Source organism: Carassius auratus, unplaced genomic scaffold (genome assembly GCF_003368295.1).
Source record: "Carassius auratus strain Wakin unplaced genomic scaffold, ASM336829v1 scaf_tig00214327, whole genome shotgun sequence".
Classification (NCBI taxonomy): domain Eukaryota; kingdom Metazoa; phylum Chordata; class Actinopteri; order Cypriniformes; family Cyprinidae; genus Carassius; species Carassius auratus.
The window spans coordinates 318,015-334,172 of NW_020527617.1; the positions used below are offsets into that span (position 1 = coordinate 318,015).

General features: G+C 42.3%; 1 protein-coding gene and 1 long non-coding RNA gene across 6 annotated transcripts in view; one reads left to right on the top strand and one right to left on the bottom strand.

Annotated features, from left to right (window-relative positions):
- Positions 1–260: 260 nt before the first annotated feature.
- Positions 261–16,158, bottom strand: part of LOC113091883 (protein CBFA2T1-like) — a 63,302-nt gene continuing 47,404 nt past the window's right edge. For 4 of the 5 annotated variants that reach the window (XM_026257557.1, XM_026257555.1, XM_026257559.1 and 1 more), the window contains 3 exons: positions 15,946–16,014; positions 5,107–5,297; positions 261–4,080 (listed from right to left, as the gene is read on the bottom strand). In XM_026257557.1, the coding sequence (XP_026113342.1) occupies positions 3,802–4,080; positions 5,107–5,297; positions 15,946–16,014 (539 nt within the window). In that variant the 3' untranslated portion in view covers positions 261–3,801. The remainder of the gene's footprint in view (positions 4,081–5,106; positions 5,298–15,945; positions 16,015–16,158) is intronic. The other variant, XM_026257556.1, reaches the window with a different exon arrangement.
- Positions 14,441–15,657, top strand: LOC113091884 (uncharacterized). Its single transcript, XR_003287464.1, has 3 exons — positions 14,441–14,624; positions 14,713–14,787; positions 14,935–15,657. It is a non-coding gene; the product is annotated as an uncharacterized LOC113091884 (long non-coding RNA).

Here is a 16,158-nt window from a genome sequence, read left to right on the forward strand (position 1 = left end):
AAAATCTTCTTTTAACCTTTACTAGTCTTTTCGTATTTCTATTTTAGTCTTTACTCCTTTAATTAATCTTGGAACTTTGTATTACCGCCGCTTTAGAATGAATATAATTTGTATTTTTTTATTTCTAATTTGTAAGTTGGTAAATGAACGAATGCAAATGATGCGTCCAAACAGAATGTATTCTCACCTATAAGATGCAACAGGTTCTTTTGCTTTTAGATTATTTAAAACAAAGACAAAAAGAAATCCACAGCCTCCAATGCAGGTATGAACATATTTATTACACAGTAAAGAATACAACAATATCAGAATCATACTGCAAAGATTCACAGACTGACAGACCATTTACTACAGCCCCCAAAAATGAGAGAATAAAATAAGAGATTAAACAAGAAACCACAGCTCTGCCATAGACTCAAAACCCCTAGAGTATACTGAAAGGTGTGAGAGTCCACACCCTCCCAGCAGCCCTCCTGAAACCTGTGGTTCATGTTTACATTAAGTATTGCACAACGACTTTCATGAGTTTTTTTTTTCCACAATAAAGATTTTCGAAGAACCCTACAACTGCCCGTCCTGAACCCACCCGACCAATTTATTTCACTGAATTTTTCCACCGTTACTTTATTGTCCCAAAGTTTAATTCACTTTACAAACTGGAGAAAATAAAAACTTATCACCTGGCAAACAAGGCATGCGCAAATTCACCAGTGTCACTTTTCGCTCACGTTTGGAGCGAATCCCTCATAATCACGAACCCTAATGACACTGACCAGCGGCCAAGCGTGTCTCACGACAGAAGAAAAGGTGGTCCGGGAGAAGAGGAGGGCAATAAGAATATATCACATTTCTCATCTTTAACCATGTATTGAATTATAGTGTATATCAAATGGAGTCAACGCTCTGAAATCTTTTTTTTTTTACTTTGAGTTTTGTGTGACAAACTTAAAAAGAACATAACTTATTTTTCTAGGTTTTTATTTTATTTTATGTATTCAATTTTTTTTTTTCTCATGAGGTCTGCATTGTTACCAAGTAGTGATATGGTTTGCAGCTATATGAGCTTTTAACTTTGGGTTTAAGTCCTGTTCTCATTCCCATTTGGTTTGACTAGACCAGTGTCCGCTCAGCGACTGGTTCTCCTAACGTGCTGTCAGAGGTAGAGTTAGACTTTTTGCCACAGAGGAAAAAAAGGTTGTAGCAAAACAGACATAATAGACTGGGAAAGAGAAGGAGTTATTTAACGCTTCACCCTTGCTTATTTTATTCAGGTCTCCCTGATCGAACTTACTACACTAACTATATGTATTTAAAAAAAATATTACACTAGTGTTTCAAGACAGCTTAGCTGGCAGGGTCTCTGGAGATGCAGACAGGTGTCTTACACCTTAGTTTTTTTTTTATTATTTAACCATAGCATGCCTGGAGTGTATCCAGAGCCAGCCACTCCTCAAATGCAGAGTTTAGCACCATGGTTTGGGGGACGTGAACCGTCAGAGTGCAGTTAAGTGCCCATTTAGACCCCTCTTCCTTTTAAGCCATTGACGAGGTTGTTTAGTTTTAGAGTCTCACATGGCTTTTTATCTTGAGCTGAAACACTTGAAGGTTTGGTTATGCGCCATTCATGAACGAGAAGAGCTTCGGTTCGGTTGGGCTGGTTGCCTTGTGGAGCGACGTTCTCATCACAAATCCGTTTTCTAGGAATGATACGTTAGGAAAAACGATGACAATAAAATGGTTGTGAAACCTCACCCTGCACCTGTACGATTATTGCTCAATCTTTCAGACCGCATCATCCACACGTGAAACCCTCTTTCCTTAGGAACTGCTGCATGGTTTGGAGTGGCTCCTCCTCCCTACGAGCTGAACAGGGCTGGTCTTGGCTCTGGACAGGGGAGAGTTAAAGGTTTTCGAATGGAAACATTGCTCAATGTGGCTTCCCCTGATAAACACGTTGAGAAAACAAGAAGGTCTCTTTTGCCATGTTTAAATCTTGGATAAAATCATGTTTTGGTCCTTCATGTCTGTCTTTGGCTGTCTTCCATGTTAATTTTTCTGTAATACTGTGTATCCTGGTGCTCTGCAGTGTTAAAGCTGTCTGTTTTTCACCTCTGCTTTTGGAAAGTTAGTTTCTTAGTGTATTTTACATTTTTGTATTTTTCCTTTTTTTTTTTGTAGAAAACAAAAACAACACACACCATAGCGTTCAGTATGCAAATGCATGCACTGTCCTTAACTATCCAAAGCAAAATGTTTAGAAAAAAATCTTAACAAAAGCAGATTGTGATACTTGTGATTCTCTTTTTTTCCCATAGATTTTCTACATTTTTTTTTACAAGAAAAGAAAATCACAGATAAGTAACGAAGCACTCCAAAGATAACCTGTGAAGTGAGGCTCCATTCTGCCAAAAAAAGCATGCTGAGAGAAACCGTGACAGTGCAAATACATTTATGTACGTCCCATGTACAAAAACATTTATGTTAGCATTCCATGTAACATGCTAGTTCTCAGAAAAACATCTGAATGAGACTGAAGTAGCAGCTCTGAGAGATAGCGTCTGTCTTTCGAGGACAATGGGAAAAGTGTTTTTTCTTCTTAGAGAATTACAAGGGGACTAGCACAAACACATACGAATAGAAAAGCAGCTTGCCAGAGAGAGAGAGAGACAAAAAGAGAAAATATGTTCTTCCTTTTTGCACCTAGAAAGACTAAAAAGTTGTGATCGTGGTTTAAACTATTAATGCGTCGTCAAAATTGGCCAGCACATGTACAATAAATAACCATTGGAGGCGGCACAGGACACAAGTGTTTAACACGATGAGATCTAGAAGGGCAAAAAGAATCAGAACGAGGACTGATGGTGGGATTCGAGGATAGGAGGAGCTCTGGGCTGGCTCCAAAAGCCTGGGATTTCTGGGTAATTTCTCAGCCCTTTGTTTCCCAGCGGCTGTCATAGTGAGGTTCTGACAGTCCTGCTCTGGTGGGCCCATGACTTCACTTCCTGTTTTGGGAGCAGATGGAGTTGATTTGGGATCAGGGCTCAGAGCGCATCCTTCATTATGTGGTGCGGTACTCAACATCCAGCACGGGCCCTCCTCGCCCCTACATTCCTCAGTGAAACAGCTTTTTATTTCTCAGACCATTGACCTGGATATTATCTTGCAGAAGATGGACGAACATCTGCGTTCCTTCACAATCTGCTGCACATCTGCAGAGTTCAGTCCGCCGTCTACTCCACCACGTCCAACACAGATGCCGTCCATGGCATGTCTTTTTGTCTTAATAATATTCTTAGTCTTTGCTTTCATCAGCTATGAAGTATTTCCTTGGTTTTTGTCATTTAAAGTGTCTTTTAATGAGGTCAAAAAGTTTCATTTCCCAGCTACTGGATAAAGAGCTTTAAGAACGGAATGAAGGAGAAAAAAAAAAAAAAAAAACAGACAAACAAACGGAACGAAGTGGAGGTCAAATACTCATCGAGAGGTCCTGGCTGTCTACTTCATTTGTCTTCTTATTTACAAGAATGTAAGAGAGCCATAACAACAATAAAAGACATTATCAACAGTAATCGATAATAGCTGTAGTGACAATAAAGAACAATGAGAATTTCAAACAAAGAATATCTTTGCGTTCTCTATCATGGCAAGTCAATATGACCCGAAATGGACCTCCTGTGGGTGATCGCCCTAAGTACAGTTTTCTCTCTTTGTTAGTGTGCTAGATTTAGCATTTTGGAGCAAGTTAGGCAGGTGAGTCAGTCCCTGGTTGGCTGAGGCATCTAGTATGGCCCTCCCGGGGCTCTAGCGCGGCGTGGACTCTATGGTGGAGGGTGTGCCGGGCGTGACTGAGCGAGGAGTAGCGACGGATTGTGTGTCCGCGGGGCTGCCGGCGCCGCTGCTGGGGGTGGCTGAGGAGCTGACGGTAGCGGGGGTCTCGCCCTGCTGCTGAGCCTGCAGAGTCTGGCCACATACGTGGTGGTGCTTTTCCCAGTCCTTGTGCTGGCAGAAGGAACCACAGTAACGCGCCGTGTTGCAGCCGCTGCAGGTCTCGCTCGCCTTGCGCCCGCAATTCCAGCAGCTCTGCACAAGAAAGAGGGAGGAGGAGGATAAACTGTGATATATTTAAAAAAAAAATGTGCACTTCTTTCCATGGGTATTATCCCAATAAGGAAATAATAGATGCATAGACCTTTTAGAAAAGTCTCGGCTCATTTGCAGAAAACATTTCCCATTTGAGTTTAAGTCTAAATAGAGAATTCTGCTTTATTTTTCTTTGGATCTCCCTGCATTGAAAACACAGAAATGATGAGCTAGCTCGGGAAAAATGCAGTCATTTTACCCAGTTCCACATGGCGCTACGTGAGGACACATTTGTAACAGGTTAACTACAAAACGGTTAAAGATCACACAGAAACTCAGGTTACCACTGTGGCCTCTTTTTTGTTTGTCTCTGGGCCAAATAAGAGCAATTATCAAAAAGTCTCAAATGCGTTCCAGAGACAAGAAGCTAAAGTTATAAAAAGCTACCGATTCAATCCTCCAGGGGGACGTGCATAAACATGGTTTGTGCAATTAAACTCGGATGCGTGCTGCCTTTCTCTGTTAACTGATTAAACGAGCCGTACCCCCGCTGTGCGCAGACACTCAGCGCTCCCTTCCCAATTTCCCTCATCCAAATCAGTACCACCTTAACTGTCCACATGTTTCATTTAGAGGAAGAAAAGCTCTGCTCTGCCTGAGGTGATAAATGCAATATTATATTCCCCGGCTCTGCGTGACACTGGGCTGCATGAGAAATTATCTGGGACACACTTTCTCTTCCCCCTGTGCTTTTCATATGATCTCTATGTTTTCCAAAAGATTTCCATACTGAGGAGATCAGATGTAAGCTATGGAAATAAAACAGCCCAGCCCAGCCCAGCCAAGTAAATCAGGCATCTACATATTACATGAAAAAAAGAAAATCCCCAAGATAATATATTATGCAAAATATAATAAATTATGGAATATATCACCACCCCCATGAATCATTGTACAGTATGTGAATGCTGCAGCTGTTCACTAATATAATAATAAGAATGTGGCAGTAGGCGTCCAAGCTGTTACCTCACTAGAGTCCTCCTGCTGGTTGATGACTGACAGCGCGTCCTCTGCCGCTTGTCTCTTGGCCTCTGCCACCGTGCGCTCCATCTTGGCTCGCTCAGTGCTGATCATCTCGTGGGCCTTGCGCTCGGCCTCTGACACAGCTTTCTGCAACTCAGACATGGCCTGCCTCTTCACCTCATTCACAGCCTCTTCTGAAAGAAAGAGCACAGTGCTTTTACGTGTTCAGAGCACAGCAACAGAAGCCCAGCAAATAGTTCAGAGAGAATGTTAACTGATGTTAATATAACATATAACCTGCAGCACTTCCAACTAGATAAAACATTACAAAAGTGAAGTGACATACAGCTAATTATGGTGACCCATACTCAGAAGACATGCTCTGCATTTAACCAATCCAAATTCACACACACAGCAGTGAACACACACACTGTGAACACACACACAGAGCAGTGGGCAGCCATTTATGCTGCGGCACCCAGGGAGCAGTTCAGGGTTTGGTGTCTTGCTCAAGGTCACCTAAGTCGTGGTATTACTGGCCCGAGATTCAAACCCACAACTCTAGGGTCAGGAGTCAAACTCTCTAACCAATAGGCCACAACCTCCTACTGTCTGCTGTAAAGATTTGTCCAGCTAAACTAAAACATGAAAACCTCACTAATACACAACCAAAAAGTTTAAAGTCCTTATGCCAAAAACCTTTAAGAACCTCTCTCTCTCTCTCTCTCTCTCTCTCTCTCTCTCTCTATATATATATATATATATATATATATACACAGTCACTTTACAATAGTATCTGACATTTTAATTCAATTCAAGTAACTCAACAGCTAATTATTTTGCAATTTATTTTTATGTTGTTGAATTGATCCATTTGGTTTGTTTTGTTCAAAAGCAGCTGAGAGATGAATCTGGGGATTAATTAGAAACATCCACTTTTATTTGAATGGGCTCAGATGACTTTCTGTGTTTGCTGAACACAAATAAACAAGAAAAAGTGCTTTTGTTTTGCCTCAAACCAAAGACAAGGCAGATTACAGGTAATCCTTGATATTTTTTCCGTCTGAAGTATAAATGTATTTCCTTGAACTCGTACTTTATCTGTGCTTTTACATTGTTATCCCATTAACCGTAAATAATTCTGGCAGGAAAACCTTCACCCCTTATTACACTGTGGCAACTTGTGAAGACCTCTTTAAGGCAGTTCTGACTCTTAAACACTTTTTGCATGGGGAATTAAGAAAAAGGCATGCTGTTCTCAACGAGTTTTAATCGACTAAACTGTCAAGGTAGTCTCTTGTTCTGCAGAAATGGATGGCTGCAGTTGTACGGACCCTCCTCCCCAGTCTTAAATATGAAGGGTTGTACAGCCAGGGACACTTTCATCAAGACTAGACAGAGTTGTGAAACCATGGTGGTTTGGCTGAGGTCACAGAAAATGCAAAACATTCCCTGATACATTTTACTGCAGATGGAATTTCAAACTGTGCTCATTTTTTTAGGGTGTTACTATCACCTTGTGTGATGCGAGGCAATGTATTAACTGAAACGAGCAGTCTTTTGTAACGTCACTTTCATGGTAAGGTTTGTTCACTGTTATAGAACCTTTGGTAAGACCACACAGCAAAGACAAACTGCTTTAGCAGATGCGTCGGTTGTCTATCAGAGTGTCTATAAGGTAAACAATCTGCCATTACAGAATCCATCACCTGTCATATTTCACACAGATCAACTGCAAAGCTTTAAACAAAGCCTTTTAATATCTTTATCCATCTTATAACCAGCTCCTCTGCTGTGATAAAACAGAGTGTCGTGGAGAGCACAGCTAATGGCAGTGGTGCTGAAGTGATGTAAAGGCTGGGAGCACTTAAGTGTCCTGTTCAGCCAGAGCAATAAAGGAGCTTTCTGATCTGACATCACTGTTGGAATGTGTAGAGGTGCTTCCAGTGAAGCCAGTGACTGAACTGCCCAAAACACGACTCAGGGAACATGACAGTACAGGAGGCAAACAAAATGCCACAGAACAAAACAGCACAACAAAAATGTTGAAACCCACTAAACCTTCCAAGTTTTTTATCAGCTTCTTAACATTTTTAGTTAATATTGGTTTGTAAATATTGGTTATATGCATTAAATGCATGATAACTAAATCTTATGTTTGCCCTTGAAAGACTTTTATTTTTTATAAAGTCTTATTTTTCAATGAAGTATTTTTATTAAACAATTCCAGTAGTTCCTGATTATTTATTATAATATTATTTTATTTAGAAATATGAATTTATTTATTATTCAGTTTTTGCTGAGTTATTAATATTTGTTCTGCGGGCACCTTGTGCATTTCTTTTTTCCATAGTGTTTCAACTTCTTTAATATGAACATAGTCTCTTATGCATGTAACCGGTATGAGTATGTTGTGCGGTTAGGTAGGTAGATGACGTAATGGGTAGGTGGCGTATAAAGTCTCGCGGGCGTCAAGGAAACAGCGTTTGCTCTCGTTCTACGCTTGGTGAGCGAGTTTGTGTTTCTTCCTCTGCTGGCGCGTTGAAGGAACGGCTTTACCTATTGTGTCCGAAAACTCGGAGTGAGTAAACCTGTTGTTTTAATCATGTTTATCGTAAAGGAGATGCTTGGTAGTAAGATTCGCATTTACCATAGTAAATGTGTTGTAGGATTGTTCCGGTTTTAATGATCGAGGTGAGAGCAGAGTGCACTTGTCATTTTGCGATTTGTTACGACCACTGGACGTAAGTAATGATTAAGCTAGTTTTTAAAGACTTATACACTTTAAGTATCCTTTAAAGGAGCATTAATACATTAGCAACGTGAGTATTTTCTTGATTGTTAAATGTAGAATGTGGTGTGTAATAAAATTTAAATGGTTTTAATTACAGGACATCAAAACCTTCTTTGGCAAGTGGCCATCGTTTTTTTCCCCACCAAACTTGGGATTTGGTTGTTTTGGTTTTTTTGATTTGTGGCATTCATTTTGCAGGATCTGCCTGTTTTATTTGAATGGTAGAGTGCTGTATTGGGAGGCCTTGTTTGATTTGTGTGTTTTACGTATAATGGTTTGATTGGGTTTGATTTTTATTTTCTTTATATTTTTTGATTGGGTTTGACTTTTGGGTTTGTTTTTTTCTTCCTCCCATGTGGTATATTTCCCATTTTAGTATTCTAGGTTGATTTGGGTGTTATTTTGAGTGCCATTCTTATGTTTTCTTTTGGGTTAAAGTATGATTTCTCTGTTTAATTAATGTGAATATCAGTCTAATGATTGGTTTCTCTTATTGAATGTTGTTAGATTTCGATTTGTTTGGAGTGTTATTTCTTTTGGAAATTAATTTGGTTTACTTTAAATCCATTCAGAGTGGTGTTTAATTGTTGTAATTAGTTTATTTTTTTATTGGTTTCTTTGGTGTCATGGATGGTTTTACCAAGTCCTTCTACTCTTAAGAGAAGATAAAATTTTGCTCATTCTGGAAAATAAAGCAACCCTTTTTGTACTCTGGCTTCTAGTTCATTTATTTGAACCACCTGTGTGATTCAAAGAAAAACAAAAAAGAGATTAGATCATTGTTAGGGTCCCACGTCCTAGAATTTGTGGGTGGCGTAGTCAATTTCGTCGACTATTTTATAACAACCAGCAAGCCTAGGTCACACTTGGCGTAGTCGGCAGGGTCCCATACATTAAAGAAGCCTGAGTGCAAATGGTTGTATTGTTCTAGAGTGTGTATTTTGTGGGGTGGGGAAAGAAACGGTGGTCGCAACTGGCCGAGAATTTAATTTTGTTACGAGCGGTGATCCTTATCTATCATCAGTTGTCTTCTGGTTTGCTTTTGTGTGTATGTTACAGATTGCTATGGAGGAACAACTTAAAGTCTTGACAGAATTGGTACAACAATTGCAGACAGATAACCAGCAACTTCGGCAAGAACTTGTAAGGAGGCCTGTTGAGGTTGTTGATGAGGCTCAATCTGCTAGTTCTAGACTGGATGTTGGTGCCCGTCCATCTGTTAACATCCCGGCATCTGAACGTTATGTTTATGTTCCACGTGAAAGAAAGTGTCCCAGGTTTTCTGGGAGGAGGTCTGTTGATTTGTTGACGGCAGAAGACTGGGTTGAAGAAGTACGTAGGTCTTTGATCGTTCGGCCGGTTCCAGTGGCCGAGAAAGCTTTGTTCGTCTATGATCTTTTAGATGGAGAAGCGAAGGCTGAAGTAAAGTTTCACCCATCTAGCGACCGGGATGATCCTGAAAAAATCTTTATAATCTTGCTTGAGATGTATGGTTGTTCTCAGTCTTTGGTTGGTTTGCAGAAGCAGTTTTTTCAACGTCGCCAGCTAGAGGGAGAATCGCTTCGTGAATACTCGCACGCCCTCATGGCTCTAATGGAGGCAATGAAACGTAAGAACTTGACAGGCATTTGTAACCCCGACCACACCTTACGTGATCAGTTTATTGAACACATGCGGGATAATACCCTTCGTAGGGAGCTGAAACGACAGGTACGGTTGAATGCTGAGATGTTGTTCCTAGAGGTTCGTGCTGAGGCTATACGGTGGGCAGATGAGGGAGGCACTCCTAGTATAAGACCTCGAGCTCATTCTTGTACTGCAGATGTTCAGGTGGTGGGTACGTATAGGTCAACTCAATTTTCCTCTGAATCCACTAATGAATTGGGTGAGCTTAAAGATTGTCTCCGTAAGCAACAGACGCAGTTGGATGCTATTTTGAAGCACTTGAGTATAAATCCATCAAATCCTGTAGGGGGTGCTGTAGGCTCACGGCCTGTTTCTGCCCGGTTCCAAGCCGACGGCAAGCCAATCTGTATGCGTTGCAATAAAGCTGGCCATATTGCAAGGTTCTGCAGATCTGACTTGGCAGGCATGCACGTGAATGTGAGAGAGGGTGTAGGAATTGGTCCGGGACCGTCATCCCATGGGCAAGGTCGAACGGTTGTACGGGAAACCCCCGAGCAGCCGGAAAACTAGCACCCTCTGGTGTTGGGAGCTTGACACCAGAGGGGGGTTCTTCTGGCTCTAAAGGGGTATTTGAGGAAGATTGGGTCCAACTTATTGGGCAGTGCCCTATAGTGGAAGTTTGTTTTGGGGGGGTGAAAACTCCCTGCTTACTGGACACGGGGTCTATGGTGTCAATGGTCACAGAGAGCTTCTTTGAGTCTGCATTTCCACTGCATATTAGGGAATGTTTGAAACCTTGTAGCTGGTTGCGGTTGAAGGCTGCAAATGGGCTGGACATTCCCTATTGTGGTTACTTGGAGCTGGAAGTCGAGGTTTTGGGTAGGATCCTCCCTAAAATGGGGATACTAATTATGAGAGATCCACTAGATCCTCTTATACGGCAACAAAAGCTTGCAGTCCCAGGTCTCTTGGGCATGAATGTTTTGAATTGTTGCTATCAAGAGCTTTTTTGTCAACACGAAGAGCGTTTATTTTCCTCCCCCGCAGTTAAGCAAGCCGGGAAGGAGTGGAAGCAGGCCCTGTTGGAGTGCCAAAGTTTAGCTCTTACTGCCGAGTCTGGGTTCTTGGGGAAGGCAGTTGTAAGGGCAGGATCGGCTATACGTGTGCCAGCGGGTTCCCTGCAATGGGTTCCTATAAGTCGCAGTCAAGGTATGGCACGTGTTATTACTTCTGTATTCTTGGAGCCTCCAATGGGGGAGGATGGTATACTACCTGCGAATATCCTCATCTCAAAGTGTTTATTACCAGTAGAGCAGGGCGTAGTTCATGTTCCGGTGGTAAACTTGGGAGAAAAGGACCAATGGCTTAGGCCAAAAACTTTTTTGGGCCAATTGTATGTGGTCAATCTGCAGTCAACTTTGGAATCTGCGTTGGGGGAGAGCGTGAATAGCCAGGATATGGTGAGCTGTAATCAGGTCATGGAGGCAGGTAGTGGGCTATCTTTGGATTTCAATGAGGCGTTATGGCCTTCATTATCCACTACGCAGTCTCAGCAGGTTAAATGCCTTTTGACCCGGTTTAGTTCTGTCTTTAGCAAAGAAGGGGGTGACTTGGGGTGTACTCACCTAGTCCAACACGAGATCCCAGTGCTAGACAATGTTCCTGTTCGGCAGCGTTATCGCCGGTTGCCCCCCTCTCAGTATGAGCAAGTCAAAACTCATATTAGTGAGCTGCTTGAGCAGGGTGTAGTTCGGCCTAGTTCTAGTCCTTACTCATCACCTATTGTGATAGTGCAAAAGAAGGATGGGAGTATCCGTCTTTGCGTGGATTACCGCCAACTCAATGCGAAAACACGGAAGGATGCTTACCCACTTCCAAGGATTGAGGAATCACTTGATGCGCTGACTGGTGCTAAGTGGTTCTCTACTCTTGACTTGACGAGTGGGTACAACCAAGTCCCAGTGATCGAACGGGACAAAGAGAAGACTGCTTTCTGCACTCCTTTTGGCCTCTTTGAATACAACAGAATGCCTTTTGGTTTGTGCAATGCACCCAGTACTTTCCAAAGGCTTATGGAAAGGATTTTTGGTGATCAACGGTTCCAGTCCCTTTTGTTATATTTGGATGACATAGTCATCTTTTCTGGTTCCTTTGAACAACATCTTCAACGGTTGGAGATGGTTTTGGGGCGTCTTCAACAAAATAACCTGAAATTGAAGTTCCAAAAATGTAAATTTTTTCAAGAAAGGGTTAAGTATCTTGGTCACATAATTTCCTCCCAGGGAGTGTCCACTGACCCAGAGAAAATCAGCGCTGTAGTTGACTGGAAGCGACCCAGTAACCTTTTGGAGTTGCGTTCCTTTTTGGGTTTTGCATCATACTACAGAAGGTTCGTAGAGGGTTTTGCTCAATTAGCATCACCTCTACACAGATTAGTAGGGGAGCTCCAAGGTAAGGGTAAGAAGCGGGGTTCAGGCACTGACACCCTTTTGGAAGGACGATGGACAGAGGCGGCGGAGAATGCCTTTGTGGCTTTGAAGAAGTCACTGGTAGAGGCCCCAGTTTTAGGCTATGCTGATTTCACAAAGTCATTCGTGTTAGAGATAGATGCTAGTCAGGTTGGTCTTGGTGCTGTATTGTCTCAAGAACAGGAGGGCCAGCGGAGGCCTATCGCTTATGCCAGTCGGGGCTTGCGCCCTGCAGAAAGAAATATGTTAAACTATAGTTCCATGAAGCTGGAGCTTTTGGCTCTTAAGTGGGCCATCTCCGAGAAGTTTCGGGAATATCTGCTGGGTGTCAAGTTCGTGGTGTTCACAGATAACAACCCCTTGAGTTACCTTCAGACCGCCAAGTTGGCTGCTGTAGAGCAGCGGTGGGCGTCACAGCTGGCGTTGTTTGATTTTGAGCTGAAATATCGTCCTGGGACAGCCAATCGCAATGCGGATGCACTCTCCCGTCTTCCTGTGGATCTAGCTCCTAAAAGGGTTAGGGAAATTGCTTCTGGTATCACTTTGCCTCAGGAACTTTCCTTAGTTCAGTGTTTGAGCTCTGCTTCGACCTGTACTCAAGCTTCAGAAATAGCAGCTCTGCCCTGTCGTGAAAAGGCAGATATGCAAGTTCTTCAGGCGGCAGATGTGCATATTGCTGCATTTCTGAAATATTGGCAAAGAGGAGTGGCCCCTACTCGTTATGAAAGGGCAAGGGAGTCTAGGGAAGTAATGGAATTTGTTCGCCAATGGAAACGTATTCGACAAGTAGATGGTGTTTTGTATAGAGAAGTTTTCTTGGCTCCAGGGAAGGTTAGAGTGCTTCAGGTTTTATTGCCTGAGGTTCTAAGGGAGGAAGTGTTGGAGAGCCTTCATGACCATCATGGGCATCAAGGTATAGAGAGGACAACCACCTTGGTGAGGGAGAGATGTTTTTGGCCTAAGTTGCGCCAGGATGTTGAGCAATGGTGTATCAAATGCGAGCGTTGTGTGGTCTCTAAAGCCTTACGCCCCAAAGTTCGTACAACCATGGGGCATTTGATGGCTTCAAAGCCCTTGGAAATTCTCGCAATTGATTTTACACTTTTGGAGCGGGCCAGTAACGGATGTGAGAACGTGCTAGTAGTGACTGATGTGTTTTCTAAATTTACCCAAGCGTACCCAACCCGAGACCAAAAGGCAAGTACTGTGGCTCGCATTTTGACGGAGCGGTGGTTCTATGTTTATGGTGTGCCAAAACGCATCCATTCGGACCAAGGGCGGAATTTCGAGGGAGAATTGCTTAAACAACTGTGCCACCTTTATGGGATTCAGAAGAGTAGGACTACAGCATATCATCCTGAGGGAAATGGGCAGTGCGAAAGATTTAATCGCACTTTGCATGATTTATTGCGTACTTTGCCCATCGAAAAGAAAAGGGTATGGCCGCAGTCTTTACCTCAGTTACTTTTTGCCTATAATACATGTGCCCATCAGTCCACTGGTTACTCCCCTTATGAACTTATGTTTGGCCAGAAGCCAAAACTTCCTGTGGATGGTCTCCTAGGGATGGAGGAAGGAGGCACTCCAGTGACTGCCCAGGATTGGGTGGCGAGCCATCGGCACCATCTGGCCTCTGTATATGTTAAGGCTAGGGAACAGCTGGGAGTGGCAGCAGCCCAGCGAGCACATCATCATCCAGTGTCTGTGCCTATTTTGCCAGTTGGTACGTTGGTTCTGTGTAAGAATCATTTCCCAAGCCGGCATAAGATCCAAGATGTGTGGGGCTCCAAGGTGTATGAGGTGGTAGAGTGTTTAGATATGGTAGGCACTGTGTATAAGGTAAGACAACAAGACACAATGAAGCACGTGAAGAATGTCCATCGCTCGGATCTGCGAGAGCTCCCTGATGGGTACGTAACCTTGGATAAAAGTGAGGGTGTAGTAAATATTCCCCCCCCTGTAGGATTGCTGTCAGAGTACGACCATCCGAGACCATTAGCTGAGGAAGAGGAAATGTCAGAGGAAGAGACTGTGGTTTTTCATGTAGCCCAGGAGGGAGGTTCGGTGGCAGCTGTTAGGGAGGATTTGGGTGAGTCGGAGCCAGACCAATGTTTAACTGGGGTCCTTCATCCCCCAGAGTCCCAGTGTCCAGTGGAGCAGGTACTTGATTTATCGGGCCCTGGCTCTCACCTCGATTTTTTAGAACGAGAATCCGAGCCAGAACGGGCGGAACCTTTGTTACGCCGGTCGCTTAGGACGAGGGCTGGCCAGCATTCAAATGTATTCAATTTACCAAGACCAGTGCGATCCTTGGAAAATCAAAGGCCACCAAATTCAGCCTCCGTTAGTTCCCTCTATGTCCCTTTTAGACCTTGGGATTAGAATTGGTTATGATGGAGTTAAATGTTGTCACCGGGACGGTGATCTTTGAAGGAGGGGGTGGATGTAACCGGTATGAGTATGTTGTGCGGTTAGGTAGGTAGATGACGTAATGGGTAGGTGGCGTATAAAGTCTCGCGGGCGTCAAGGAAACAGCGTTTGCTCTCGTTCTACGCTTGGTGAGCGAGTTTGTGTTTCTTCCTCTGCTGGCGCGTTGAAGGAACGGCTTGACCTATTGTGTCCGAAAACTCGGAGTGAGTAAACCTGTTGTTTTAATCATGTTTATCGTAAAGGAGATGCTTGGTAGTAAGATTCGCATTTACCATAGTAAATGTGTTGTAGGATTGTTCCGGTTTTAATGATCGAGGTGAGAGCAGAGTGCACTTGTCATTTTGCGCTTTGTTACGACCACTGGACGTAAGTAATGATTAAGCTAGTTTTTAAAGACTTATACACTTTAAGTATCCTTTAAAGGAGCATTAATACATTAGCAACGTGAGTATTTTCTTGATTGTTAAATGTAGAATGTGGTGTGTAATAAAATTTAAATGGTTTTAATTACAGGACATCAAAACCTTCTTTGGCAAGTGGCCATCGTTTTTTTCCCCACCAAACTTGGGATTTGGTTGTTTTGGTTTTTTTGATTTGTGGCATTCATTTTGCAGGATCTGCCTGTTTTATTTGAATGGTAGAGTGCTGTATTGGGAGGCCTTGTTTGATTTGTGTGTTTTACGTATAATGGTTTGATTGGGTTTGATTTTTATTTTCTTTATATTTTTTGATTGGGTTTGACTTTTGGGTTTGTTTTTTTCTTCCTCCCATGTGGTATATTTCCCATTTTAGTATTCTAGGTTGATTTGGGTGTTATTTTGAGTGCCATTCTTATGTTTTCTTTTGGGTTAAAGTATGATTTCTCTGTTTAATTAATGTGAATATCAGTCTAATGATTGGTTTCTCTTATTGAATGTTGTTAGATTTCGATTTGTTTGGAGTGTTATTTCTTTTGGAAATTAATTTGGTTTACTTTAAATCCATTCAGAGTGGTGTTTAATTGTTGTAATTAGTTTATTTTTTTATTGGTTTCTTTGGTGTCATGGATGGTTTTACCAAGTCCTTCTACTCTTAAGAGAAGATAAAATTTTGCTCATTCTGGAAAATAAAGCAACCCTTTTTGTACTCTGGCTTCTAGTTCATTTATTTGAACCACCTGTGTGATTCAAAGAAAAACAAAAAAGAGATTAGATCATTGTTAGGGTCCCACGTCCTAGAATTTGTGGGTGGCGTAGTCAATTTCGTCGACTATTTTATAACAACCAGCAAGCCTAGGTCACATGCATTTGATGAAAAAAAATCCCCAGATTTTTCACAAGAACAACCGTGATATCAGGAAAACAATGTTCCCACCTGGCTGTTCTGCTTACAAATAACTAACTGACTGACTGATTGAGTTTCAGAGAGCTTTTAATTTACAGGCTTTGAAAGAGCTGTCTGAATAAGTTATCTTTGATTTTCCACCTGTGCTTATGAGTGTGTGTACATATTTAAAAATAAGAAGAAGAAAGACCGCATGCTAACCGGCTTTCTTCCAGATTTCTTCAGGGACATATCCAGACACAGGTCTGTGAAGGATCTCCCGATGGATGTCTGGAAGAGAGAGAGACGAAAGGACACTTCATTTACAATGAACTCAATACATGGTACAACCATTTTACCAGTCAAAATAAATTATAGATCATTAAATTAACATCAGGACAATTGACTAATTTTTTTCTTTTTAAGATCAAATAT